General features: G+C 49.4%; 1 protein-coding gene across 2 annotated transcripts; it reads right to left on the bottom strand.

Annotated features, from left to right (window-relative positions):
• Positions 1-5,121: 5,121 nt before the first annotated feature.
• Rab8a (RAB8A, member RAS oncogene family) lies at positions 5,122-26,109 on the bottom strand. Of its 2 annotated transcripts, none has more exon segments than NM_053998.2 (8): positions 5,122-6,332; positions 9,525-9,575; positions 10,838-10,903; positions 11,285-11,374; positions 12,678-12,755; positions 15,765-15,825; positions 18,372-18,432; positions 25,967-26,095. In NM_053998.2, coding segments are annotated over 8 exon segments (624 nt in total). In that variant the 5' UTR covers positions 26,091-26,095; the 3' UTR covers positions 5,122-6,239.

Consider the following 26,109-nt stretch of genomic DNA (forward strand, 5'->3'; position numbering starts at 1 on the left):
GGGCTTTTTTCACCATGTGAGTTCCCTGTCAGCTGAGCTGCAGACCCAGTTCACACCTGACTTTTTTTTTTTTATTTTAAAATGAACTACAATGTGTGTGAGGTGCTCCCATGCACACCCTGGGTCTTGGGTGATGTGTCCCCGTACCTAACCAGCACAGTTGACTTGGCTGTAAGTTCCCTGCCCCAACCCCTTCTGCCTCTGCACCCAGTGGCAAAGCCACTTCCTCCTATCCTGGGTCTTGGAAATTAACACTTTCTAGGATGGAGCTGGTACCTCTCTGACCCCCGGCTCCTCTCCAGGGTGGTGAGTCTTTGGGCTGACAAAGGTCCAACAGAGGAGGAAACCAGCGTAGGTCCTGATGACAGACCCCACTCAAGGGCCCAAGGGTTCAGCTGAGTCAGCACATCTGGGCAAGTTCTTGTGACTCTCGCCTAGGCTCAGGGTGAGATGTGCTCTCTCCTGGGTCGACTTCAGAGAACTCCCTTGAGCTCTCAAATCCTCCTCACGCTTTGTTCTCAGGGCTGGTCCTGTGGGGTTGTCCTGTGTATGTGGCTCAGTCTTGGAGAACATGAGCTGTTTTGGCTTGGCTTTGTCCACCCCCTTCTGAGCAGCTTTGGGGCCGTGGTGCTCTAACATCTTCCTGTCAGTCTGTCAAAGTAGAAATCCCCACCTTCACATCTGGTTTATGTGGTTCATAAATGGACACAGTCACAGCCTCCAAAGGAAGTGAAAGGAAAAGTATCCTCTCAGGACCCCTAGGACTAAGTTCTCAGCACAAGGAGACTTATTTACTCCAGAGGAACAGAGGGCAGGGATAAGGGACAAAGACAGGAGGTAGAGAAAGAAGGGAAGAGAAACAAAGGAGAGGAGAGGAAGTAAGGAGTATTTGTCCAGGAAGGAGAGAGGCTACTGATGTGGCCCATAGGCAAATGTCAGTTTATTAAGGGAGAAACCCTGTCTTAGGATGCGGTGTTTAATTTTTTTTCTTTTTTTCGGATCTGGGGACCGAACCCAGGGCCTTGTGCTTGCTAGGCAAGCACCCTACCACTGAGCTAAACCCCCAACCCGAGGTGTTTAATTTTAATTGGGTGTGTTAGTTAGATGAGCCAAAGGGGCTTTTGATTGCTGGACTTCAGTACTCGGTAGCATTGACCTTGGTAGCCTCAGGAGGAGGAAGTGGCCAAATAAGAGAATAGACCTTGGCAGCTAGCTTTAGGAATGGAATCTAATGGGAATTCTAGCAAGACAAAGGTATCTGGGAGAAGGGCAGGGCCTGCCAGAATCATGCTCCCCAGGTTGGAGCTGGCCAGTCCCTTCAGGAAGGGATAGTGGCCACCAAGGCGGGGGAAACAGGGATACCTGATGGAAGATAACCTGGCAGCGGGGGTGGGGGGGTGGGGGTGGGGGGAGAGACACCCTGGGGTCCCACTCCCTCCACACCAGCTTCTTCTGTTGACTCATAGGGTGATTTCAGTGGACAGCCTTTAGGGTAGGTGGCCTCAGCTGAGCTGCATCAGCTGAAGCCAGACTCCAGAGACAAGGGGTGGAGCCCCATTTTACTCTTCTCTCTGCACAGGACACCTGCTTCCCCTCTTTTCTCTGTTCATTCGTTTGTTCATTTCACAGATGACTGGCACCAGTTCTGTGCAGTATCATACAGATGCCAAGGTTGAAGTGCAAGGAATGATGGGGTACCTCTCGTCTGTTAACTTTGAGAGGCTGAGGCAGGAGGGAGGCTACATCTGGGCCAGTCTGGGCTGTACCCTATCTCGAAAGGTGTGTGGGGGTGGGGAGTGAGCAGCGGGATGGCTCAAGGGGTAAAGGCACTTACTGCCTGCCAAGCATGATTACCTGAGTTGAGTTTGATCCCCAGGAATCACAAGGTGACTCCTCACAAGCTATCCTCTGACCACTGAAAACACACACACACACACACACACACACACACACACACACACACACACAGAGCAAGAGAGAGCGAGAGAGCGAGAGAGCGAGAGAGCGAGAGAGAGAGAGAGCGAGAGAGAGAGAGAGAGAGAGAGAGAGAGAGAGAGAGAGAGAGAGGACAATACATTTTTTAAGCTAAAAAAAAAATAGAGAAGTTCTATTACCTCAACATTACCACACTGGGCTTGAGCTGTGAGCTCAAGAACCCTGGAGGGACAAGCATAGCAGGATACCACAAACTGGACTATTACTCAACCAAGAGAATGAAGGAAGTTCTGCCCCAGGCTATAGCTTGTATAAACTAAAAACTTGCTACTGCTGGGTATAATAGCCCTCGCAGTTAACGTCAGCACGTGGGAAGCAGAGGTAGGTAACCTCAATGAGTTCAAGGACAGAGTGCTGTACATGTCAAGCACAGGCTAGCTGAGGCTACGTAATGAGACCCTGTCTCAACAAAACAAACCACGAGCTGTCGCTGAGCAACACCAGCCGGCACAGAAGGGTGTGTGTAATCAAGCTGGCACATGGCTTGGTAGGCAAAGCTACAGGCTGCCAGGAGCGACTCACCAAGGGGGACAATAGGACGTAGTGGACTACTCATCAAGACTAGGTGATAAAACATACTGTAAACTTGATGTTGGGGAGGATAGTCTAAGTCTGTGATTGTTAAGAACCTGCCCAAGGGCTTGGGACAGTCCAGTGGTTGGGAGCACTGATTGTTCTTGCAGAGTACCAGGATTTGGTGGGACCCCACATGGTGGCTCAGTTGTAATTCTGGCTCTAAAGAACCCAAAATATCTCCTGACCTCCATGAGCCCCAGGCATGAATGTGGTACAGTCACTCATGCAGGGAAAACAAACACATAAAAAAAAAAAATCTTAAGGGTTGGGGATTTAGCTCAGTGGTAGAGCACTCGCCTAGCAAGCGCAAGCCCCTGGGTTTGGTCCCCAGCTTCAGGAAAAAAAAAATCTTAAAAGCCTCTTCCAAACCCATATATAGCTCACACTGGTCTCTGCTCCTGTCCTGACTTCCCCAGTACTGGGAACAGACTAAATAGGCCTCACGGTCTGCTCCTTAATAGTCTTTTTATCTTAGATATCTTTGTTATTACTCTGTTATGATGAAAAAAAAATCTCTCTGCTCAAAGGCTGAAGTAGAAACTTCTGGTTTCTTTGGAAACTCAGTTATCAAATGATGTTTTGCAGAAGCAGACACGTGAGAGGACACATGATGTCTAGAAAGAATATAAAAACGACCCTTCAGATAATGAGGCGAGACTCTGGCATTGGTTCACCTTGCTCTGCCTGACTAATCCTCACTGACAGTGCTCTTGTAGTGGTTTGCTGATCTTTGCTGGTCATAACTCCGTAGACAGTAACTCACCACAGAACTTCTTGTGATGTGCCGATGGCTTCCATGGGCTCTGGGCTGACTGGCAGAGCCTGTCTCTCCTTGGTGGTACTGCTGGTGCTGCCTGCGTGGTGATTCCTGAGTGACTGTTGGCAATGATGACTGAAATAGCCCTCAAAGAACCATTTCTAAACAGATCTGCAAGCCCTGTTTCCTATTAACTTCTTCTTCCCACCACCTCTGGTAGGTAGGTGGTAGCTAGAAGAGAGGTTGAAGTGTTTTAAGAACCCTTATAAAAGTAGGTTTTGAAAAATCTAGGCCACATTTAATTTTTCGATTATTATGTGCTCAGGGAACTTTTTTCCTGGTCCAATCTACTTGGTGTTCTGTATGCTTCATGAATGTTGACAGGCATCTCTTTCTTCAGGTTAGTACTTTTTCTATTATTTTGTTAAAAATATTTGCTGTGCCTTTGACCTGGCTTTCCTTTTCTTCTTCTATTATTCATAGATCTGGTCTTTTCATTGTAGTGACCCAGATTTTGTGGATATTATGTGCCAGGAGTTTAATATTTTATTATTTATAACATTAAGTGTAATATTTTATTTTATTTTTTGGAGCTGGGGACTAAACCCAGGGCCTTGGGCTTGCTAGGCAAGTGCTCTACCACTAAGCTAAATCCTCAACCCCGTGTAATATTAATATTAAAAAAAAAAAAGAGGGGGCTGGGGATTTAGCTCAGTGGTAGAGCGCTTACCTAGGAAGCGCAAGGCCCTGGGTTCGGTCCCCAGCTCCGAAAAAAAGAACCAAAAAAAAAAAAAAAAAAGAAAAATCTAGGTCAACAAAAGAGACAAGCTATTGTTATTTTCAGCAGACCCTGGACACCAAACCTTGTCCTTGCACCCTGCATGGTGCCCGCTGGCTTCGAACCCAGATCACACTTATGCCTAGCCAGACACAGATCTGCTGAGCTCATTCTGAGGGCCAATTAATGCTATAGGGTGGTCAGGTGTGATACAGAGGAGGCAGATTTTGTTTGGTGTCTGGTCTGAAAAACACACACACACACACCCCTATGCAACACATGTGTGCACTGTCTGATGTGTCAGTCCTCTGGAGTTAAAGATGGTGGTGAGCCACCAGGTGGGTGCTGGAAATAGAGCCTGATCTCCTGCTAGAGCATCAAGTGCTCTTAACCACCAAGTCACTTCTTCAGCTCCTATAGGAAGGATCTTAGGAGTGCCCCTTTGTACAAAGCACTTTGTAGCCACTGTCCACATCGTGGTTGTCTTCCTCACCCCTTCCCATCTCCCTGGCATCTTCCTCCCACCTGTGAGGCGGGAGCTGCGATCCCTTTGTGGCCCACAATGATGTGAGCCACCTGCCTGCCGTTCCAGCATCAAAGAGGCTGAGTCGAGAGGACTGCTGTAAGCTCAAGAGTGGCCTGGACTACATGATGGCCCTCTGTAAAAGACAAAAACACCCCACAAAAAGCAGATCCAGCTCAGGGTGGACTTAAGAGGTGGTAGGTCCTTTGGGGGAGCATGACGGAGTACTTCCCAGGTAGGAAGCAGGCAGGAAGGCAGAGAGGGGAGATGTGTGCAGTCAGTGTTTGCTGGACGTGACAGGGTTGCTAGCAGGGGTGATAAAGTCCCCCCCCTAACTGAGGACATACTGGCACTGGATGGCTGCTGGCTCCTTTGTTAGAGCGTCCAGTGCTCACCTGCTGAGCCACCTCTCCTGGTCCCAGGCCATTTTTTTCTAAAAGACATCTAACCTGCTACCAATCACAGCCACCTGGTAGTCTGGGCAGGCAGAACTGCTTCCTCTTAAATACACTTTAATCTGATTTTCTGAGTGCACTGGTCAGTGTAAACATGGTACATCAGAGACTCCAGGGGAGGGCAGATGACTATTGCTGGTACGTTGGTTTTAATTTCAAAAAAGGGAGAGATTTTGATGCTGACAGCTTGACTGACAGCAGCATCGGGGAAGGGTTAGAGTGAAAAGGAAGGTGCTCTCAGATGACACCCCTCCCACAGGACATCTGGTCCCAATCAGTCTTTCCAGGAGGACAGAGCTGTCACAACACAACTGGGTGAAGACTGCAGGGTAGCACTGTGCCATGGAATGCTTGTCTGGGTCTCAGGGACCAGGTGCCCTGTGGGCGCAGGGCAACCACGCTGGTTCTGAATCTCCCAGGTATGCTGCTAGAAAATCAATGACAGAATCATTTCATGGTGTTAGGAATCTGAAAAAATAAAAAATCATCTTAGCTAGAAAAGGAACATCCGATTAGAGCCAGGCAGAGGAGGAGAAGATGAGGGAGCCGGTTTTGGGGCCCACTGAGGCAGTGGGTCATGGGAGAGTGGTGGTGATGTCGTCACCTCAGTCTGGACTGCAGACTCCCATCCTGCTCTGGTCATGGGAGCCAGCCACTTCTTCCAAAGTCCTCTAAGTGGGCTTTCCTTAGTTTGTGCTTCCCTTTGGTTTGACACGTAAGGAGACAGTGGACAAGGTTGTCACTTGTCCACAACTGAGAACGGGTGAAGGCAGGTGCCAGGCTTGGCCCTCAGTGGCCCTGGTGGTGGTGCTTGGAGTATGGGGCCAGGCAGGCTGGGCACTGCCACTGACCTCCCTTCTGTGGTGGAGGGGCAGAAGGCTGGAGATGGAGGCTGCCTTGCCCCAACCCACCTCTCTCCATCTATGGCAATGCGGCAGGGGACGGATAGGCCTGACTGGCAGATGACACAGGAAAAACAGCAAAATTCTAACTTGGTCCATCTCTGAAGGTGGAAAAGATCAGACGGTTACTAAAATAATCAATTTCTCAATTGAGTCCGGGCAGCTGTGTCCGAGCATCGGAGGTGGAGGCTCGCCCGGGGCAGGCACAGTCAGCTGGGCTGAGCGCAGGCTCAAATGGGCAGAGACCTTGTCCTCACAGGAGACTGCACCGGAAGAAGCTGGTCCTCTTCTGCTGCTCCACTGTGATCTTGACTCCATGGCTGCTCCCCTGCGGGCTGTTCCCTTCCTGAAGTCACAAGTTTGCCTTGTTACTTACTGTGGATGTGAGCTCTACCTACTACCCATAAACAGCTGTCAGTCAAGCAGTCTGCCCATGACTGTCCAACTAATCACTCCACCATCCATGACCCAGATCCAATCACCTACTAGCCAGCTAGCCATCATCTCTCTATCTCCTGCTGTTCAACCATCCCATGCTAACCACCTGACTACCCACCATTACCCATGCACTCATCCGCTGTCCATCTATTCGTCTACTCCATCTCCTTTGAGTCACTACCCACCCATGCAATCCCCACCTACCCATCGTCACCCTTCCCACTTCTCTACGATTGATCACATCACTCAAACTCTGGCAGCCGTTCACCCTCATAATCACCCACCCTCTTCCAAAGGCAGCCCACTGTCTCTTGACAGTTCATTCACCTTCCACAGCCCTCAACTGCCTTCATCTGCTTTTTACCATCCCCCAGGCTGCCACCCTTTCCCTTTCCTCCCCGCCAACCTCCAGCCACCTCTTCCCAAACTGTTGTTTCCTGCTCCACTGGGTATTGATGAGGACCTCATAGATGCTGGTCAAGTGCTCTCCCACTAAGCCACATCCTCCAGTGGCACAAGCCATTGACCGTGCTCTCTCCTCTGCTCCTCCTTCCTCCCTGCCTCTTTCCCACCTACCCACCTATCTATGCTAAACACCCCTAGCATCCACCATGCAGACAGGCAAGGGTCAGGGAGACAGTGTCCTTCAGGGATCAGGAGGCCTGGGCTTAGCGTTTTCTGCCTCTTGTACTCCAGCGGTACAAGGTCAACCTGCTGCTAGGAACACAGGACCTAAACTCTAGTCTTTTTCTTACAAAGAAAGCTTTTAAAAATTAGATTTACTTATTTATGTGTGTGAGTGTGTGCAGGTCAGAAGACAACTTGTATGAATCAGTTCTTTTCCTTACAGTGTAGGTTGGGGTCACTGAGCTGTGTGCTGCCTCTGCCTGGTACACAGGTTTACGGGGAAGCTGCTGTTGAGATGTAAGCATGGGGAGATGTCACGAGGCCACCTTGTGCCTCACTGGCCACTCACAGCCCAGATGAACGTGTGGGTGACCTGTAGGGCAGGCTATTTCACACACACTGCTGGGTGGTCATGTCATCAAAGAGCCCCAGGGCTAACCATGCCCTCTGATTTCCAGTCACACAGGTAGGTCTGGGGAAGGGCAGTGCTCCTCAGGGGGCAGGACTGGACAACTCAGAAGCTGGAGCACCAGTGGCGTTTGCAGAGGACCTGGGTTTGATTCCCAGCACCCATGAGGTACAGCCTACAACTGTCTGCGTCTTCAGCTACAGGGATTCTGTGCCTCCAGCCTCTCGGGTATCAGCGTACATGTGCCCTCCCCACCCAAAAACCTTTAAAAACAATAAGGTGCCAGGCATGGAGGTGCACATCTTTAACCCTAGCACCCAGGAAGCAGAGACAGGCAGATCTCTGTGAGTTTAAGGATAGCCTAATCTACACAGGGAGTTCCAGGCCAGCCAGAGCCATATACGGAGACCATAAATTAAGTAAGTAAGTAAGTAGTAAGTAGTAAGTATGTATGTAAGAAAGTAAGTAGTAAGTATGTAAGTAAGTAGTATGTAAGAAAATACGTAAGCAGTAAGTATGTAGTAAGTAGTATGTAAGAAAGTATGTAAGAAAGTAGTAAGTATGTAAGTAATAAGAAAGTATGTAAGTAGTATGTAAGTAAGAAGTAAGTATATAAGAAAGTATGTAAGTAGTAAGTATGTAAGTAAGAAAGTATGTAAGTAAGTAGTAAGTATGTAAGAAGTAAGAAAGTATGTAAGTAGTAAGTATGTAAGTAGTAAGAAAGTATGTAAGTAGTATATAAGTATGTAAGAAAGTATGTAAGTAGGGGCTGGAGAGATGGCTCAGTGGTTAAGGGCACCGACTGCTCTTCCAGAGGTCCTGAGTTCAAATCCCAGCAACCACATGGTGGCTCACAACCATCTGTAATGAGATCTGATGCCCTCTTCTGGTGTGTCTGAAGACAGCTACAGTGTACTCATATATATAATAAATAAATAAAATATTTAAAAAAAAAGAAAGTATGCAAGTAGTAAGTATGTAAGTAAGAAAGTATGTAAGTAAGCAGTAAGTATGTAAGTAAGAAGTAAGAAAGTATGTAAGTAGTAAGTATGTAAGTAGTAAGAAAGTATGTAAGTAGTATGTAAGTAAGAAGTAAGTATGTAAGAAAGTATGTAAGTAGTAAGTATGTAAGAAAGTATGTAAGTAAGTAGTAAGTATGTAAGTAAGAAGAAAGTATGTAAGTAGTAAGTATGTAAGTAGTATGTAAGAAAGTATGTAAGTAGTATGTAAGTAAGAAGTAAGTATGTAAGTAAGCAGTAAGTATGTAAGTAAGAAGTAAGAAAGTATGTAAGTAGTAAGTATGTAAGTAGTAAGAAAGTATGTAAGTAGTATGTAAGTAAGAAGTAAGTATGTAAGAAAGTATGTAAGTAGTAAGTATGTAAGAAAGTAAGTAAGTAGTAAGTATGTAAGTAAGAAGAAAGTATGTAAGTAGTAAGTATGTAAGTAGTATGTAAGAAAGTATGTAAGTAGTATGTAAGTAAGAAGTAAGTATGTAAGTAAGTAGTAAGTATGTAAGTAAGAAGAAAGTATGTAAGTAATAAGTATGTAAGTAGTATGTAAGTAAGAAGTAAGTATGTAAGAAAGTATGTAAGTAGTAAGTATGTAAGTAAGAAGTAAGTATGTAAGTATGTAAGTAAGTAGTAAGTATGTAAGAAAGTATGTAAGTAAGTAAGTAGTAAGTATGTACGTAAGTAAGAAAGTATGTAAGTATGTAAGTAAGTATGTATGTAAGTATGTAAGTAAGTAGTAAGTATGTATGTAAGAAAGTTTCAGGGTGGGAGAGACAGGAGGGACCCAAGGCAGAGACCCTGTCTCAAAAACTAAGGTGGGAATCTAGTGAAGGACACAGACAGTGACTTCTGGCTGCCATTTGCACACGTACACACATGCAGACAGACAGACAGACAGACAGACAGACACACACACACACACACACACACACACACACACACACACACACACACACACACACATGGTATGTCTGAGCAGTGATGTGCTGCCTTGGCCAAGGATGGCTGCATCCTACAAAACCCCACATGGAGACTAGGAAGGACCTGGACTCACCAATTTTTTGTCCATTTTTGCTTTGATATCCCTGGCGAGAGTGAAAAATGCCTGTGGAAAGAGTAGGCCGTCAGCGCCCTTTAGTGGAGGGAAGTTGTTGGCCAGAGGGAAGGGAGGCCTTCCAGCCAGCATTTCCTCCTGTCCTCAGTCAGGCCCCCATCTGTCACCCTCTATAGAACACCTTAGAACAAAGGCTGATGTGTGGCCATCTCCCCCAGACCAACAATCCTGTGAACACAAGCAGGCATTATACTCAGTTGGCCCTTGACACGGAGGCTCACAGACCATGTCATTTGCCCAAGGGTATTGAGTGGTTAAGGGTTCAGAAGGGTCTGGGAGGAGTATCTATCAGGGCTGTGTTCTGTCCATGCCAATTCCCTCCTTTTTTAAAAATTATTTTGGAGAGGTTCTCTTGTAGGCTGGCCTTAGACGCCTAGAGCTGAGCATGACCTAAACCTCCTGTTTGTTCTGCCCCCAACCCCAAAACTGGGACAACAGGTATCACTATCCAGCCTGATTCCTCCTCTCAAAAAACAGCTACAAATTCAGTCCGCAAATGTCTGCTGCCCCAGGGAGGGGACATTCTGAGGCAGGATGGATTTAGCATCTCCATGCAGCGTTGGCGACCTAGAAAGTGGGGCCAGGAGTGCATGGAGGGGTTGCTCATGGGTGGGAGCAGTGGGCTGGCCTGGGCAGGGGAAGAAGAATCTGAATGCAGGAAAGGATTTTAGCAAAGGCTGGGGAGGGCAGGCCCAAGTGGCTTATGGGAGGAGTATGGGTGAATGGAAATGAACAGGACAAGGGCCTTGGCCACTGTCCTCTGGGTACCTTGTGGAGTGATGTGGGTGATTTAGCTTCCCCCTCTCACCACGGTCTTGATGTGTAGCCAAGGCTGGCCTCAGCGATTCTGCATCAGCCTCTTGAGAGCTGGGATTACAGGTAGCTCTGCAGGCCTGTTTTGAGTGTCACTAGGGCAGTATGGGACAAGTTGAGGGCCAGGCACCAGGCTGGCACTGCCTTAGGGACAGCATAAGGATTAGGGCATAGCACTGGGACCTGGATCCTCACTGGGGATGTGAATTAGTAGCGTGGCTGAGATAAAAACAGCTGGGTCTAGGTACTGGAATCTGAGCTTTGATTTCCCTCCTTTGTTGAGTTAGTGAGAATGTGTCCTGAGTGCCCAACAGAGGGCGCCCTGAACCAGAGGCCAATCCTGGATCCTCCAGGTTGACTCTTCCAAAGGAAGGCCCCTCCCGCCCTGAAGCACTGATCCCACAAGCCCATGGCTCCCTGCAGGAGTGGACTGGACTTACGTTCTCCACATTGATGTTGGCCTTCGCGCTGGTCTCCATGAACTTGATCCCATAGTCGAGTGCCAGCTGTAATGGAGGCGACACATGAGCACAGTGTGAACTCCCCCTGTTTCCTAAGGAATGGAAACTGGGGTGGGTTGCAACCATGCTCAAGCTAAGGGTGTTACCTCCCCAAGTGGGAGGGAGCTAAGGAGAGGAATGTGGCATGGCCTAAGCCAGCTCTGTTCCCTGCTCTGTGATGCCAGTTGTGCCTGGCCTAGCTTGGTTCTGGTGACAAGATCAGGGCTCACTGCCAAGCTCTCATTGCTAGCCACGGGCAGCCTCGTCCTGCCTGGGGTTATCACCTCACAAGGGTCTCTCCATCTCCGGTGAGTCAGTTTTGAAAAGACTAGGAAGGAACGCCCCAAGCTGTAGAGGATCATGAGGGCCCCCTGGGGCAGCACCCACCTTTTCTCCCCGTTCCTTGGACACCTGCCTCTTGTCGTTCACATCACACTTATTCCCCAGTATCATCTTCTCCACATCTGCAGAGGCATGCTGAAGAGGACAGGGTAGGTCAGGGTCAAAGTGCAAGGTAGGGCACGGACTGCCTGGTGGCTGGCAGCTCTTGTCCTTAGTTGTCGAACACTTCTTGACTGTGCAAATAGCTTGCAGGGATCATGGTCACCAGCTCCAGAGGCATGACTCCCAGGGCAGATACTGAGAGACCTGACCCATGCCCAGCTGTTCTATGTTAGCTTGTGAGCAATAATCACATGTATACACCACACCATGGCACATGCACACACCGTGTTGGGGACAACTTGGAGTCAGATGTCTCCTTCCACGATCTGGGTTCTAGGAACTGAACTGGGGCTATCAGGCTTGCTGGCAAGTGCCTCTACCCACTGAACAACTAGCCAGTCTAAGTCCCAACGCCTGCTTGGATCTGTCAACTCTCTCTTCTCTCTTGTTCTAGAAACAAGGCTGTGCCTAGAACAGTTAGGACGTCCTGCTAAGTTCTTGCTGAGCGCCCAGGCGTGGCTCAGCTCTGACTTCTCTCCTAGAGATGGCTCACTCTTCAGTCCCTTCAGCAGCTCCTCTGTAGAAGGGACCATGCTTCCCAAAGGAGAGAACATCAGAGAGCAGCTCTGCTGTGAGGGAGACTCGTTCTTTGCCCCCTGCCACACTTCCTGTCTGCCAAAGGATCACTCAGGGCGTCACCAAAGCCAAAGTCAGGACTCCTCTTTTGACCAAGGTGGCTTCTACAGTCAGGGCAGAGAACTGGTCCCAACACAAGTCCAAAGCAATTGCTTGTAAACAAAGGGCTTGCCTCTCTGCCTGGCCTGGGTGCTCATCAGTCTTGGGTCCAGCATGACAAGTGCTCCTTTGTGGTTTTGTAGACAGGTGAAGTTCTTAACAACTTAGACCCAATGCCCTACCTGCTTAGTCATCAGGGCCGCAGGTGGAGCTGGCCAGGAGGGAATGGCTGTGACTAGCACCTGAGCAACTGGACAGAGGACAGAGTTGGCTTTGGGAGGGGAGGCTGGGCCGCCGGCCTCCTTGTCCTTCCACAATTCAGGGTCTCGTTCTATGACCACCTGTTGAGCTGAATGTGTACTTGGACAGGCTCGACAGGCTCACACCCTGTTGCACAGCAGCTCAAAGTGTTTGAGCCAAATGCTCATGTGACCCTAAGCAGAAATGATCGCAAGAGCAGCAAATAGCACTGTGTGGCTTCTCAGCCAATGATTTCAGGTGGATAGCAGATGTCTTGGCCCCATTCCTCTCTCTTTGCCTGTCCCCCAGATTCTAGGCTCTTAGGCATAGCCCAGGAGAGGAAGCAAAAGGGTACCCTCACCTCCTCAATGTTCCGAATCCAATTCCGGATGTTGTCGAAGGACTTCTCATTGGTAATGTCGTAGACCAGCATGATACCCTGAGTGGAGAGAGAGAGAGAGGCATGGGCTTTGAGGGTCTACAGGGAAGGCACTGAACCCATCAGGACTGGGTGTGGCCACTGCTGGAGATGACCACTGTCCCGGCTAGCCAGTCAGCTGTCATCTTCTCTACCTCCATGGTGGCCTTTCTGACTCCCAAGCTATACCTTGCCACATTCTGTAATGAGCCTTGCTGGTTCCCTGAGCCAGCAGAAACATGGGCCTGGACCCCCATAGGCCTCCAGACTCAACCAGTGCCTCTTCACGATACCTGGTGTCAGATCTACTATGTGCTTGGCTTACAGCAGCAGGGACCTGAGGCTGGGCTGTATATTCAAGTCTTGCCCTAGGAAGGGTTGGGGCTCCACCATCTCTGACCTCCATGTGCCTTCTAGTGATTCAGAGCTGAGATCTGCTTTCTGAAGAGACCAAGATAAGTGGTCTTTCCAGATCCCTCATGAATGTGAGGGGACATCTAACAGAGTTCCACAGATCCAAAAGGCCTAAAAAGCAGCCTCAGCCCAGTCTAACTCTACCGACCCACTGCTACTATAAAGGAGAAACTGAGGCTTTGTGATTAAGATGGAAATCCACAAGGCCTGGGTGCTGGCTCATGCTTGAAATCATAATACTCAGAGGCTGAGGCAAGAGGACTCCTGCAAGTTAAGATCAGCCTAGGCTAACTGTAGATCCTGTCACAGACAGACAGACAGACGCACGCACGCACGCACACAGCCCCAGAGGACACTGTTTCAGAGAGCAACCCCTCTGACAGTCCAGTCCAGCCCTGGGTTTCCTTATGTGGCTTCAGGAGGGTCTGTGTGTACTCCTGTGTGTACGTGTATAGGCCAGAAGACAGTCTGCAGGAGTCTTGGCCTGGGTTTCCTACATGATGCCTACAGAGGCTCAGTTGGTGGCACTATCACAAGGGCCACAGAGAATCAAGCACTGTGCATTTCCAGGCCCCTAGCTGGCTGAAGCCGAGGCCCTGCTTGCCCCTCTTCCGCAGGCATCCACTACAGGGGCAGTCTTGTGTAGAATGCAGCAGCCCACCTCTAAGGCTGTCAAGAGGCTGATGCGGACTCACTACAAGTCTGAGGTACAGAGAGGGCGCCAAGAGAAAAATCAGCCTGGGCGTGACAGTGCTTGCCTTTAATAGCAATATGCAGGGGAAGGGAGGGCCAGGCAGGTCTCGAGTTCAAAACCAAGCTAGTCCACATAGTGAGCTCCAGGCCAGCTAGGGCTACACAGTGACACCTACCTCAAAACAACAACAAAACAGAAGTCTGGGTGGGCATGTAGCTCAGCTGGCGGGGCATTTGCCTGGAATGCACGACACCCTGGGTTCTATCGTTGGTTCCTCGTAAACCAGACATGGTTTACATGTATGCAAGGTGGCACAGACCTGTCATCCTAGCACACAGGAGGCTGAGGCAGAAGGATCAGAAGTTCCAGGCCAGACTAAGCTACACAGTGAGAACATGTTTCATCAAAACAGTACTGAAGGAGATTCCCACCATCTTGGTGCTGGTTCGGGAACAGCCAGTGAATCTGTATGTGAACTCGGGCTGGACTGCCAAGTCTTGGGTCCTGTCCACACCTGTACTCAGCAGGGCACAGCCATGATTAAGGAGATATCAGGCTAAGATTGCTATCAGTCATGGAGGTGGGGGCTTAGGGGGACTATCTGAGTCTAGAGAAGTCCAAATAGCTCTCTCCAGAGGACAGAGGTACCCCAGACCTCAGTGCTCTTGAGGGGCAAAATAAGATTAATTTTAACAAAGATGCTAAGGTTGCTATGCTAAGACCATAGGGTTGAGTTTCCAATGTTGGCTGCCCTTCCTGGATGCTCTGAGTACTTAATCTAATGTCACTATTCATGCCTGTCGCTCCCAGGCTCCTCAGGTGTCCCCATGAGTTCTCAGGCATCAGGCCTGCACAAGAACTGAGACTCACACTGTGCTCACAGTATGGACATCGTGCTAGGAAGAACTGGGAGAACTGGGAGCCTGTGGCCCTAAATGGCAGGTTAGGCTACAGAAGGCACGGGTGATAGAATGGAACTCTGGGTAATAGCCATTTGTTTTCCCAGGAACATGGGGACATTTCTGAGAGGTGGTAGGCTGGCTGGGAGATGGCCCAGGTTCTGGGCAGGACCAAAGTGGCTCCTCCTGCCTCCTTTGTTCCTTCATGCCCTGTTTTGCATAGTGTCACCCTGGGACCTTGTCCTTTCCTGATGTCTCCCAACCCCTCTCTACAGGGAACATATGTGGGGTGAGTTTGCTAGTACAGGCCCAGGTGGAAGACGGAATGGTGATAATCCCAAGTAAGTCCAGCCATCAAGTTGTTCTAGTAAATTCCACAGCACCGAGGGCCTCTCTGGAGGCTAGCTGAGGCTTATCTTCACCTGAGGGCTGGGTTTCCTGGTGCTCCTCTCATCCCGACACTGGGTCTGAGGTCTGGAGGGGGGACCGGTTGTGATGTATATGGAGATGTTTCAGGGAGCTGGTCAGGGCACACTGATCTCTTTAAAAAAGAGTGGGAACACAGGCTGTCTCTGCAAGACACAAAGGTTGGCCAGGTATGGCGGCACACACCTGTGATATCCTAGCCTGGGGAGGCTAAGGCAAGAAAATTGTGAGTTCCCAGCCAGCCTGGGCTACAAAGTGAGTTCTGAGATAGCCTGGTCTTATTGGCAGGTTCCAAGCCAATGAGAAGCACTCAAGAAACAATGTTGGAGGTAATCTGACCTCTGGTTTCTACACTCATGTACACACAAATACATACATACACACAACATTTTAAAAACATATAAACAAGCTGGGTGTTAAGGCAGAAGGATTTTGAGTCCCAGGCCAGCTTTGGCTACATTGTGAGTGCTAGGCCAGCCTGGGCTACATTTTGCAACTGTTTTAACAAGATGAAACAACAGTAACAACAACAAAAGCCAAACACTCAGGACTTAGTACTGCTGCTTGTTTCCACATCAACAATAGCAAAGTCCGTACCATGGCACCCCTGTAGTAGGCTGTCGTGATTGTCCGAAACCGCTCCTGGCCGGCTGTGTCCCTAGAAACAAGGATGAAGGGTATTAGTGACACCCTTGGGCTGATGGAGTTCTCCCTTGATTCCCTATGCTCAGCAACAGTCCTCTCTGCTCCTGTGATTACACAGGAGGGGATGGAAGGACAGACCACAGCCCTTCCAAGGCCCCTGGACAAATGTCTCACTGGACGGCGTCTCCTCTACCCTTCCATGTATTGGCTCCCAGGCATTGTCCTGGGGTCCCTGCAGTTGATGTGAGGATGGGTTATAGTCCTGGCTGTCAGAAAGAGCAGGGCGAGTTCAGGGGCTGCTGCTCCAAAGTGATTCTGTCATTACCCGCACGAAGGAGGTGGTCCCCAGGAGTAGCATCTGAGTTGGTGCCAGCTGGGTATATGGGGTGTGTGGCCTACAAACAAGTGTCTTTCTGAGCTTCATACCCACCTGCCATCCTGGCACTGACGAGGCCTAGGCAGGAGGACTGTGAGTTCCAGGCCAGCCTGGGACACATAGCAAGACACTGCCACAGAATAAGAAGAAAGGGATAGGGTGTGCCCTGTGGTAGTGTTTGCTTAGTACACACAGGGTCATAGGTCCATCCCTAGGCCTGGAGGAAAGTGACTTACTCAGAGGCAGACCTTTTGTCCCTGAGCCCCTGGCTCCTCTGAAGCCCTGGATGTCTGGATTCCACAGAAAGGCCCAGTGCTGAGTCCAAGTCCTGCATTGTGCCTCTAATGTTTTCTCCGTCATTTTTATTGTTTTTGAGTGCCAAAGCACACGCTGGAGACCTTGCAGGAGTTGGTTTTCTCCTTCTAGGTCCGGGGATCGAGCTCAGGGTCATCAGGCTTTGCTGAAAGCACCTTTACTTGCTAAGCCACCTTGCTGGCTCCGGCACAGGGGATGGAACGCAAGTGTTCTGTATACGCTAAGGCAAGTGCTCTGCCACTGAGCCCTGCTCCCAGCTCCAACACTCTCATTCTAATGCTAGTTTTAATTCTGAGATGACTTGCTGGTGGCACTTGCAGAGAACACACGGGTGAAGAATGTTAATCGCAGTCCAAGGTAGCCTCCCAGTGACTCTTCTCTTGGCTGAGAATGCTGGGGCTCGAGGTGGAAAGGGAGAAGCTGGGGCGGGTGGCTTGGCTGGCTGGGACTGTCACTTTGGACTTGGGCACAAAGGCTGCAGTGTGGCCACTGTTGGAAGTGGAAGAGTTCTATGGGTTGTAACTTACCATGTGGCCAGGGCTGATGACTGAGCCCCGAGGACAGACTAGGATTCTCCCTCATCCAGGTTCAAGGTCTGAAGTCAGAGCAGACTGTCGAGAGATAAGGGGACCCAGGAGGCTCCCCTAGAGATACTGGCAGGCTGGGTGATGGCTCATGCTGACACTAAGGAGAACTGAGCACGCCGTCGGGGAGGGGCACCTAGGCTCTCTGCTGTTTGGTTGACACAGGTTTCCACTCTGCAGGCCACACTGCCTGGAACTTGCTGTGACCCTCTGAGCTCTGTGCCTCATGAGGGTGGGAGTGACATGTATACCACTGCTCTTCAGTGTGACTTGGGTCTGTTTGCTCAAGGCTGTCTGAATTCAGCCTCCCAGGACGTTGGATTACTTTCCAGTCCACATCAGTGATGGGGCCCTAGATGCTCACAGTTTCCTAACTGACCCTGGCTGCTGAGGTTACCCGCAGGGCTGAGGACTTCTGGCTGCTGGGTCTGGCCTTAGATTTAAGGTTGTTTAGGGGTTTCGGGTCCACACACCAGGAAGTGAGGCCTTGCTTCTCCTCAGGGGAGAAAACAGGAAGTGGTGTGAGGCCTTGAAAGTTTGGGGTGAGGCTATGGGCTCAGAAGGAAACCCCCAGCTGGGTGTGGTGGTGCACATTCATCATACCAGACCCTGGGAGGCTGAGGCTAAAGACTGAAGTTTCAGGCTAGCTTGGGTCACCTGGCTAGGGAGCATGGTGAGACACTGTCACAACAAAAGAGAAAGAGGAAATTCACAGCCCAGGAGTCTTATGCTACCACCTCTGCCTACTCTTCAAGCTCTTCTCTTACCGGTTACATCCCTCACACAAATGTTAGGCTCCAGTGGCCAGCAGAGGATGGTTACCTGGGCTGGATATGAAACTCTTATCTTCTGGGGAAAAGGACTTTGTTTTTAGGGCTTGGTACTAAGGAAGTTTGCTCAATTGGTAGTGTCCTTGCCTAGTATGCATGGGGCTCTGGGTTCACACTATCAGTGCAAAAACCAGGTGTTGTCACCTGTCATCCCAGCACTAGGAACAGGCAGGAGGGTCAGGAATTTGAAGTCACCTTTGGAAGCAGCATGTGGTGGCACACTCCTTTAATCCCAGTACTCAAGTGGCAGAGGCAAGCAGATCTCAGTGAGTCTGAGGCCTCCTGACCGACAAACATACTAAGTTCCAGGCCAGGCAGGACTATAGACAGACTATGTCTCAAACAGAAAAGGAAAAGGAGGCCGTGTGTCTATGTGGAGGGACATCAACAGCTCTGCTCCCAGTGATGCAGGAAGGGCCATGACTCTGGGGACACACAAGGCAACAGCACTCACCATATCTGCAGTTTAATCCTCTTGCCATCGAGCTCTATGGTCCTAATTTTAAAGTCAATTCCTGAAAGAAAAGGAAGAATAAAAGGTGTTATCAAAGCCAGGCCACTTCCTGGGCTGCCAGCCTCGGCTGATAACAGGGCTGTGTGGCTTCTGGAGCAGCAGCTGTATGCTGGGTCCTTGGAATTGCAGGGTCCTCTCCACAACAAAACTGGAAGCTTCTGGAAGCTTCTGGAAGTATCTTTCCCTGCTAGAAGCACAGCGGGGACAACAGCAGCTGGAGAGAAGCTGGGAACGGGAGATGGGCAAGGCCCCTAGGGTGGCCCCCACTTCTGCTGCCTCTGGCCCAGCCTCTCAGTGGGCATCCTAAAGCCTTCTACAGGTTGGGACCTGCCACCCCATAGTGCTCTGTGCTGCCAAAGGGCCATACCCTCTCTCCCCAGTCACTGCACGGCTTCAGTTATTTATTTCCTTCTATTTTTGAGAACAGAATCTCACATAAGCAAAGCTCATGTAACCATGAATTCCTGATCCTCCCACCTCTACCTTCTGGGTGTTGGTGTGCCTGGAACAATTCATCACATTGCCTTCTCCCAGTGGCTCTGGTTGGAACTCCCGGCCTTGCTGTGGACGGTATGCCAACTGCTTTACCTCTGAGCTTCATCTTAAGCCCAAGGCTTGTAGAGGAGACCAAGAAGGAACAGTGGGTGCTTCCAAGTCACCCTCAGGAGAGGGGACTACAGAGGGAGAGGTGGCACCATCAGGACAGGGTCTTAGGCGACTCTGGGGCAGAGCTCTGACATGTAGTTGGCAAACTATCTGTATAAAGAAAACCTGTGTATACCAGTTGTGCTGACACCCATCTATAATCCCAGCACTTAGGAAGTGGAGGCAGAAAGGTCAGCAGGTCAGGATGAGCTACACAGTGATGTGAGGCCAACCCATGTAATATCAGGTTTCAAAATCAACAAAACCCCAAACCAACCCTAACTGTAACTATAACCCAAAGTTGGCCTCAGTTCTAGAGCTGCCAGTGATCTACCAAGAGTCAGAAAGACCAGCTAATGGACCATCTATATGGTGTCATGGAAGTGAATGAAAGACACACATCTACTACACGCACCACAGAAAGGCTCAAAGCATGATGCTGAACAAGAGAAGCCAAGCAGGAAAGGCCACATATGGCGTGACTAGGCTGACACGAAGTGTCCAGAGCAGGCAAATCCAGAGACAAGGACTATGCCTGAGGTTGCCAGGCTGGGGCACGGGGAAGAGAAAGGGCTGAGGGGCATAAGGATGCTGATGGCTTTTTTTTGGGGGGGGGGACGACACAAGGAGACATTCTGAAATTTATCATGGTGATGGAGATGCAACTCAAAGCACAACAAAAGGCACTGAGCTGTGCGCTTTAAATGGGTGGACCAATGAGATGTGAGGTAAGGTAAAGCTTTTTTTTTTTAAATTAAGGGACTTGCTGCCAAGCCTAATGACTAGGTTTGATTTCTGGGACCAACATGCCACTGTCCCCCAAAGGCTCATGTATTTGAATGCTTGGTCACCAAAAAGTGATTATGTATCAGTAGGGCTCTGGCAGAGCCTCTCAGGAGACACCCATATCTGGCTCCTGTCAGCAATCACTTCTTGGCACAGCAATAGTGACTGGATCTGGTGGCTGCATATGGGATGAATCCCCAGGTGGGGCAGTCTCTGGATGACCTTTTCTTCAGTCCCTGCTTCACTTTGTCCCTATATTTTCTTTTCCCTTCTAAGGATTTTGTTTTCCCTTCTAAGAAGGACTGAAGCATAAAAAATACATAAAAATCCAAGAAAAATAAAATTAAAAGAAAGAAGTGAACATGTTTGAAAGGATGAAAAGGACTAGGAGGTGTGGCCTTGTTGGAGGGGGTATACTATTAGGGTCGGGCTTTGAAGTTTCAAAAGCCCACGCTAGGTCTAGCCTCCCTCCCTTGGCTTGTGGATCAGGACGGAGCTCTCCACACCATGCATGCCACCATGCTCCCTGCCAGGATAACAGACTAAACCTCTAAAACTGTAAGCCAGTCCCAATTAAATACTTTTTAAGAGTTGCCGTGGTCACAGTGTCTTTTCACAGCAACAGAACAGTGACTAAGATAGTGGCCTCTGTGCAGCCATGTTGTCCCCTGGCAGTTCCCTACATATCCCAAGTATCCTAGGGGCTTTCATACCCGCTCTTCTCTCTTCTGCAATGGTCTTTACTACCCCAGTCACTTGATGCCCCTCTCCTGCTCAAGTTGTTGCTTAAAGTGGCTTTGTGGGGGCCTTCATCCGCCATTACCATCCCAACACTAGACACACCACACACACACACACACACACACACACACACACACACACACACACACACCATGATGTGCAAGAGATGGCTCAGGACCTTATGCTGATGCTCAAATCCCTCTTATACCAGGACAGGTTATTTACATAGGAATTCTGGATATAGTCCATAGATTTTTTTAATATACATTTTTGGAAGGTGGGGTTGCACTTCAGGAGGCTGCTCTCTCTCTCTGTACCATGTGGGTCCCAAGAACTGAACTCAGGCTGTCAGCCCTGACTATAAGTGCCTTTGTCTGCTGAGCCATCGCACTGGCTGCATTATGTTCAGACAGGACTTCACTGTTTCATGAACTTTCCTGGAGATATGAGCAGGCGTCTGTCTATTCAAATTCTAACTCAGACCGAAGGAATAAATCCATCCAAGCTCTGATAAGCGAACCATGTAGACTTAGTCACAGGAGCATGGGGGAAGGGGATCACTGAACGTCAGCCCTCCATTGACACATGGATAGAGTCCACTCTTAGACTTACACACTATGTACTCTAGAACTCACTGTGACCTTGTGCTTGGGGACAGAACTACGGCATGCTGGGAGAGAGGTACAGGAGGGAGCAGCAGGCAGAGTAGGCAAAGGTCTGCTGGGCCTCCCCATGCCGCCTTCGGTGAGGTCAACAGTTATCTCAGTTACTCTAGGGAAGATGGTAGTCAGGTGTGAATCTGAGACCAGCCAGGAAACAGAGGCATGGAGGAAAAGAGAGAGAAGGGAGGGAGGAGTGGCTCTTACACTCAGGACAGCACTACAGCAGACTCTGCAGCCCAGGCTGACCTGGAAACCCACAGTGATTCTCCTGCCCCAGTCACCATAGTGCCAAGATTACAAGCATGACCATGCCTGTAGATTTTCAGTTATGTCTAGAGGAGACATGAACTACCCACTGTCCGGGTTGGCAAATGGCAGTGCCAAGAAACCCGATGACTTAAGTTTAAGTCCCAGGACCCACAGAGTGAAATAGAAAGCCAACTCCTATAAGTTGTTGGCACACCCCCCCCCCCAATTAAATTAATACATATTATTAAAAAACTTTAAAAAATCTGAGAATGGGGCTATGGTTTAGTGGCAGAGGGCTTGTTAGCCTGAACATAGGCCCAGCACCACTATAAATTGAGGTGGCGTACACATCTGTCATCCCAACACTGACTGGGAGTGGCAGCAGGATGTTAGGTGTTCAAAGGCAACCTTGGCTACAAATAAGTTTGAGGTTACTTGGGAGGCAGGGGTGGGGGAATTAAGCCTAGGAGCTCTGGGGTCAGCCTGGCAACATAGCAAGTCAGTCAGTCAGTCAGTCAGTCAATCAATCTCAATCTCTCTCTCTCTCTCTCTCTCTCTCTCTCTCTCTCTCTCTCTCTCTCTCTCTCTCTTTCTGAACTGGTGAGATGGCTCAGTGGATAAAGACACTTGCCACAAGCCTAAGTCTGATCCAGGACCCACATAATGGAGAGAGAGAACTGACTTCTGCCAAGTTGTCCTTTGATCTCCACACATGCATTATGGCAAGAGCACCCAACAGAAAAATGTGATTAACACTCAAAACAAATCAGGCTGTGTCTGGTAGGCCACTCACACAGCAAAATCCTGGGATCAACCCCTACACTCAATAAACTGGGTGTGCTGGTGTACCCAAGTAGTCTAGAGGAATCAGGAGTTCAAGGTCATCCTCAGCTACCTGGGGACTCAGAGGTCAGCCTGGGCTACATGAGGTCCCATCTCAATCAACAGAGAAATGGTTAGATAACACTAGTGTCTGCTGGACTAGTGAATGGCCCTGGCTTCAGAACTGACTGCAGGGTGCTGCGGGGCCAGGTTCAGACCACAGATAATTCACAGGGTCCTGTCACATGGGCACAGCTTCCAAAATCAACCACCACTCAATCCTGGTTCATTAATGAACACAGTGAAGGCAGCTGGCTTTATGTATGTATGGATGTACCTTCCTGCGTACCTTTAGGACTAGGTGGCTGGGGCACACTCTTCCAGAGCCATTCCCCAGTGTGTGACACAAAAGTCCACGGTCAGTGTGTAACCAACCATAGTCACGAATCTCGCTTTGGTCTGGAGCTCTCCTGGTTTTCATTAACGCACGAATAGAGTGAGAAAATGTAAACTTTACGAGGCTCCAGAATTATAAGGCTATAACTTCAAGGTCAAGGAGAATATCTTTTCTAGAAGACAGAGGTCTGTGGGAATGTGATACTGATTCAGGGAGGGAGGAATCCTGGGTTCAAACGCCACCTCTACCTCATTGGGTGATCTTGAAAGTCACATCCACCTCACTATCCAGGATGAGGCCAGTCTCCTTGGGACCCTGAAGGACTAAGTGGGTTTTCTTTTTTCTTTTTCTTTTTCTTTTTTTTCCCCCGGAGCTGGGGACCGAACCCAGGGCCTTGCGCTTGCCTAGCTTGTCTACCACTGAGCTAAATCCCCAACCCCCAGATTTTTTGTTTTGTTTGTCTGTTTTCTTTTTGAGCTAGGGCTTGTGTAACTCTGCCTTTCCTGGAACTCTGTAGACCAGACTGGACTGGTCTTGAACTCACAGAGATCCACCTGTCTCTGCCTCCTAAGTGGTGGCTAAGTGGGTTTTCTGACGAAGAGTTTTAATCTGGGCTGGAGAGATAGCTCAGCAGTTAAGAGCACTGGCTGCTCTTCCAGAGGTCCTGAGTTCAATCCCTAGCAACCATATGGTGGCTCACAACCATCTCTAATGAGATCTGATGCCCTCTTCTGGTGTGTCTGAAGACAGTGACAATATATATAATAAAAACACCTTTAAAAAAGTTTTACACCGGGGCTGGGGATTTAGCTCAGTGGTAGAGCGCTTACCTAGGAAGCGCAAGGCCCTGGGTTCGGTCCCCAGCTCCGAAAAAAAGAACCAAAAAACAAAAAACAAAAAAAAAAAAAAAAAAAAGTTTTACACCAGCCAGATGGAGATAGTCAGTGGTCAAATGTGTAGCTGACCTGTGTTGAGGCCCTTGGCTCCATTCCCAGTATTTCAAAACGAAAAAGTGAACATTTATGAGATGCAAAATAAGTATTATAGGTCATCGAGATGGCTCAGTGGACAAAGGTGCTTGCCACTAAGCCTGATGACTTGAGTTCAATTCCTGAGTCCTACAAGGTAGAAGGAGAAAATTGACTCCCCCAAATTGTCTTTTGACATTGGAATTTGGAAGCCAGAGGCAGATGATTTCCATGAGTTCCAGGACAGCCTGGTTACATAGCTAGCCTGTCTCAAACTAACAGACCAAACCAGGGTTAGGGACATGGCTCAATCCCTGAAGTGCTTGCCACAAAAGCATGAAGACCTGTGCATGGTGGCATAAACTTACAATCCCAGCACTGGTGGGACAGAGCAAGACGGGTCCTGGAGCTTGCTAGCCAGCCTCAACACTTGGTGAGCTCAGGTTCAGTGAGAGATCCAGCAAAGACAGCTTGGTGGGTGAAGGTACTCACCCATAAACCTGACAACTTGGGATCAAGCTCCAGGACCCACATAGTGGAAGGAAAAGAACAGACTTCAAAGTTGTCCTCTGACCCACACATGTGCATAAGTATGCATGTACACTCCCAATAGAATAATTTAAAAAAAAATGAGGCAAAGATTGAGGAACAACCCCGACTGTTACTGCATGCACACAAGAACATGTGAACACATGCATGCATGCCAAAGCAAACAAAAACACCCCCAAACCAATGTCACCATCTTGGTGTTGACTAGGAAGTGTCTGAGGTCTGTGTTGAGAACAATCCAGAGCCTGTGGGTAGCTACTGTCACTTCCTGCTTGGTCCTCATCTGAGTGTTTGGGCAGGGGAGCGGAAAAGCTTTACATGCACCTGTGATCAGGGGTGCCCAAACCCTCTGCTTCCTCCAGACTGACAGACAGTGCCACATCTACTCTAAATAAAATTGGATCAGAGAAGGTTGCTCAACCTAGAATTCAAGCATGATGATTCCCTGTCCAGTTCCCTATACTTGACACCTGACACATGACTGTTTCAGAGTGCTGACCAGGAAGGAGATATTTAGATGGCATTAGCACATGATGGTCAGGTCAGGGAGGCAACAACTTAGTTGACATTATGTAGAAATCATCCCCTAAGTTTTCCTTTTCTTTCCAAGGCAGGGTCTCATGTAGCCCAGGCTGGCCTTGAACACTCTATTGTAGCCAAGGATGACATTGGACTCCTGATCTTCCTGCCTCCCCCTCCCTAGTGCAGTCATTACAGGTGTTCACTACCACATCTGGTTTCAGGGTGCTGGAGAGGGAACCTAATTCTGACTAGGGATAAACCAGGCCTAGTGACCATTCTCTTGTTTCAGGGCCATACACCATCCAGGCCGCTCTGTTTGGCAGGATGTACTTCCAGGTAACATCTCAAAGTGAACCATGACTAGGAGGATGGTCAGCACCACTTTTGACGTCAGGTTGGGGCCATCAAAAGCCAATTCTGTTCAACTGCGCTGTGAGGCAGCCCTGGGGGAAAGCTATTCAAAAAAATGACAGGTGGTGTCCTTAGCCCAGTGATAGGGAAGTCAGTCAAGGCTCCACGTAGCCATAGTTGGTCTTAGTTTCTCATTGGAACTTTTTATCTTGTCTTCCCACCGGGATGACAGGTACTGTTACCATTCCTCAGAGAGAAGGCAGGAGAGCTTTGGGATGGAGTCCTGACTTAAGTTGTGGATTAGTGGTGCTGGTCCTTTGAAGCTCTGGAACAGCTGAACCTTGGATTTTGGAGTCAGACACACCTGGGTTCAAATCTCATCCCAGATACCTGTAGACTGTGACCTTCATGCATGCCACACCCTCCCTCAATTTCAAATTCCCCCTCCAGCGACAGAGGATCCAACAATACAGATCTGATACTGCACATGCCAAGCGTGCCACATAAGAAACTATGCACGAAGTCAGGTGTCACCTCAATGCCTCAGTTTCCACTTTTGTAACACGGGGATCTCCCCGGAAGGACAGTCTAGAGGTCTGCTGTGAAGACAAGAGAGTTGACAGGCGCCTGAACCCAAGCCCAGGGCAGGCTTTTCCTTAGACCGCAGCCTGCATGTCCCTGTCTGCACCTTGATGTCCGGCGTCCCACCAGGGTCCTGTTCTCTCCCCGGCCTCGCAACCCTCCCGGATCCTCGGCCCGAGTGGATCCCTAGTCGATCCTTCAGCCCAGCCCCACAGAGGCGCGCGCCCAGCCCGGATCCCCGGCCGCCCAAGGCCCCATTACCTATGGTAGAGATGAACGTGGAATTGAAGGCGTCCTCGGAGAAGCGGAACAGGACACAGGTCTTCCCTACCCCCGAGTCCCCGATCAGCAGCAGCTTGAACAGGTAATCGTAGGTCTTCGCCATATTACACTCTCTCCCCGAC

The sequence above is a fragment of the Rattus norvegicus genome, chromosome 16 (assembly GCF_021556685.1).
Source record: "Rattus norvegicus strain SHRSP/BbbUtx chromosome 16, alternate assembly SHRSP_T2T, whole genome shotgun sequence".
NCBI lineage: Eukaryota > Metazoa > Chordata > Mammalia > Rodentia > Muridae > Rattus > Rattus norvegicus.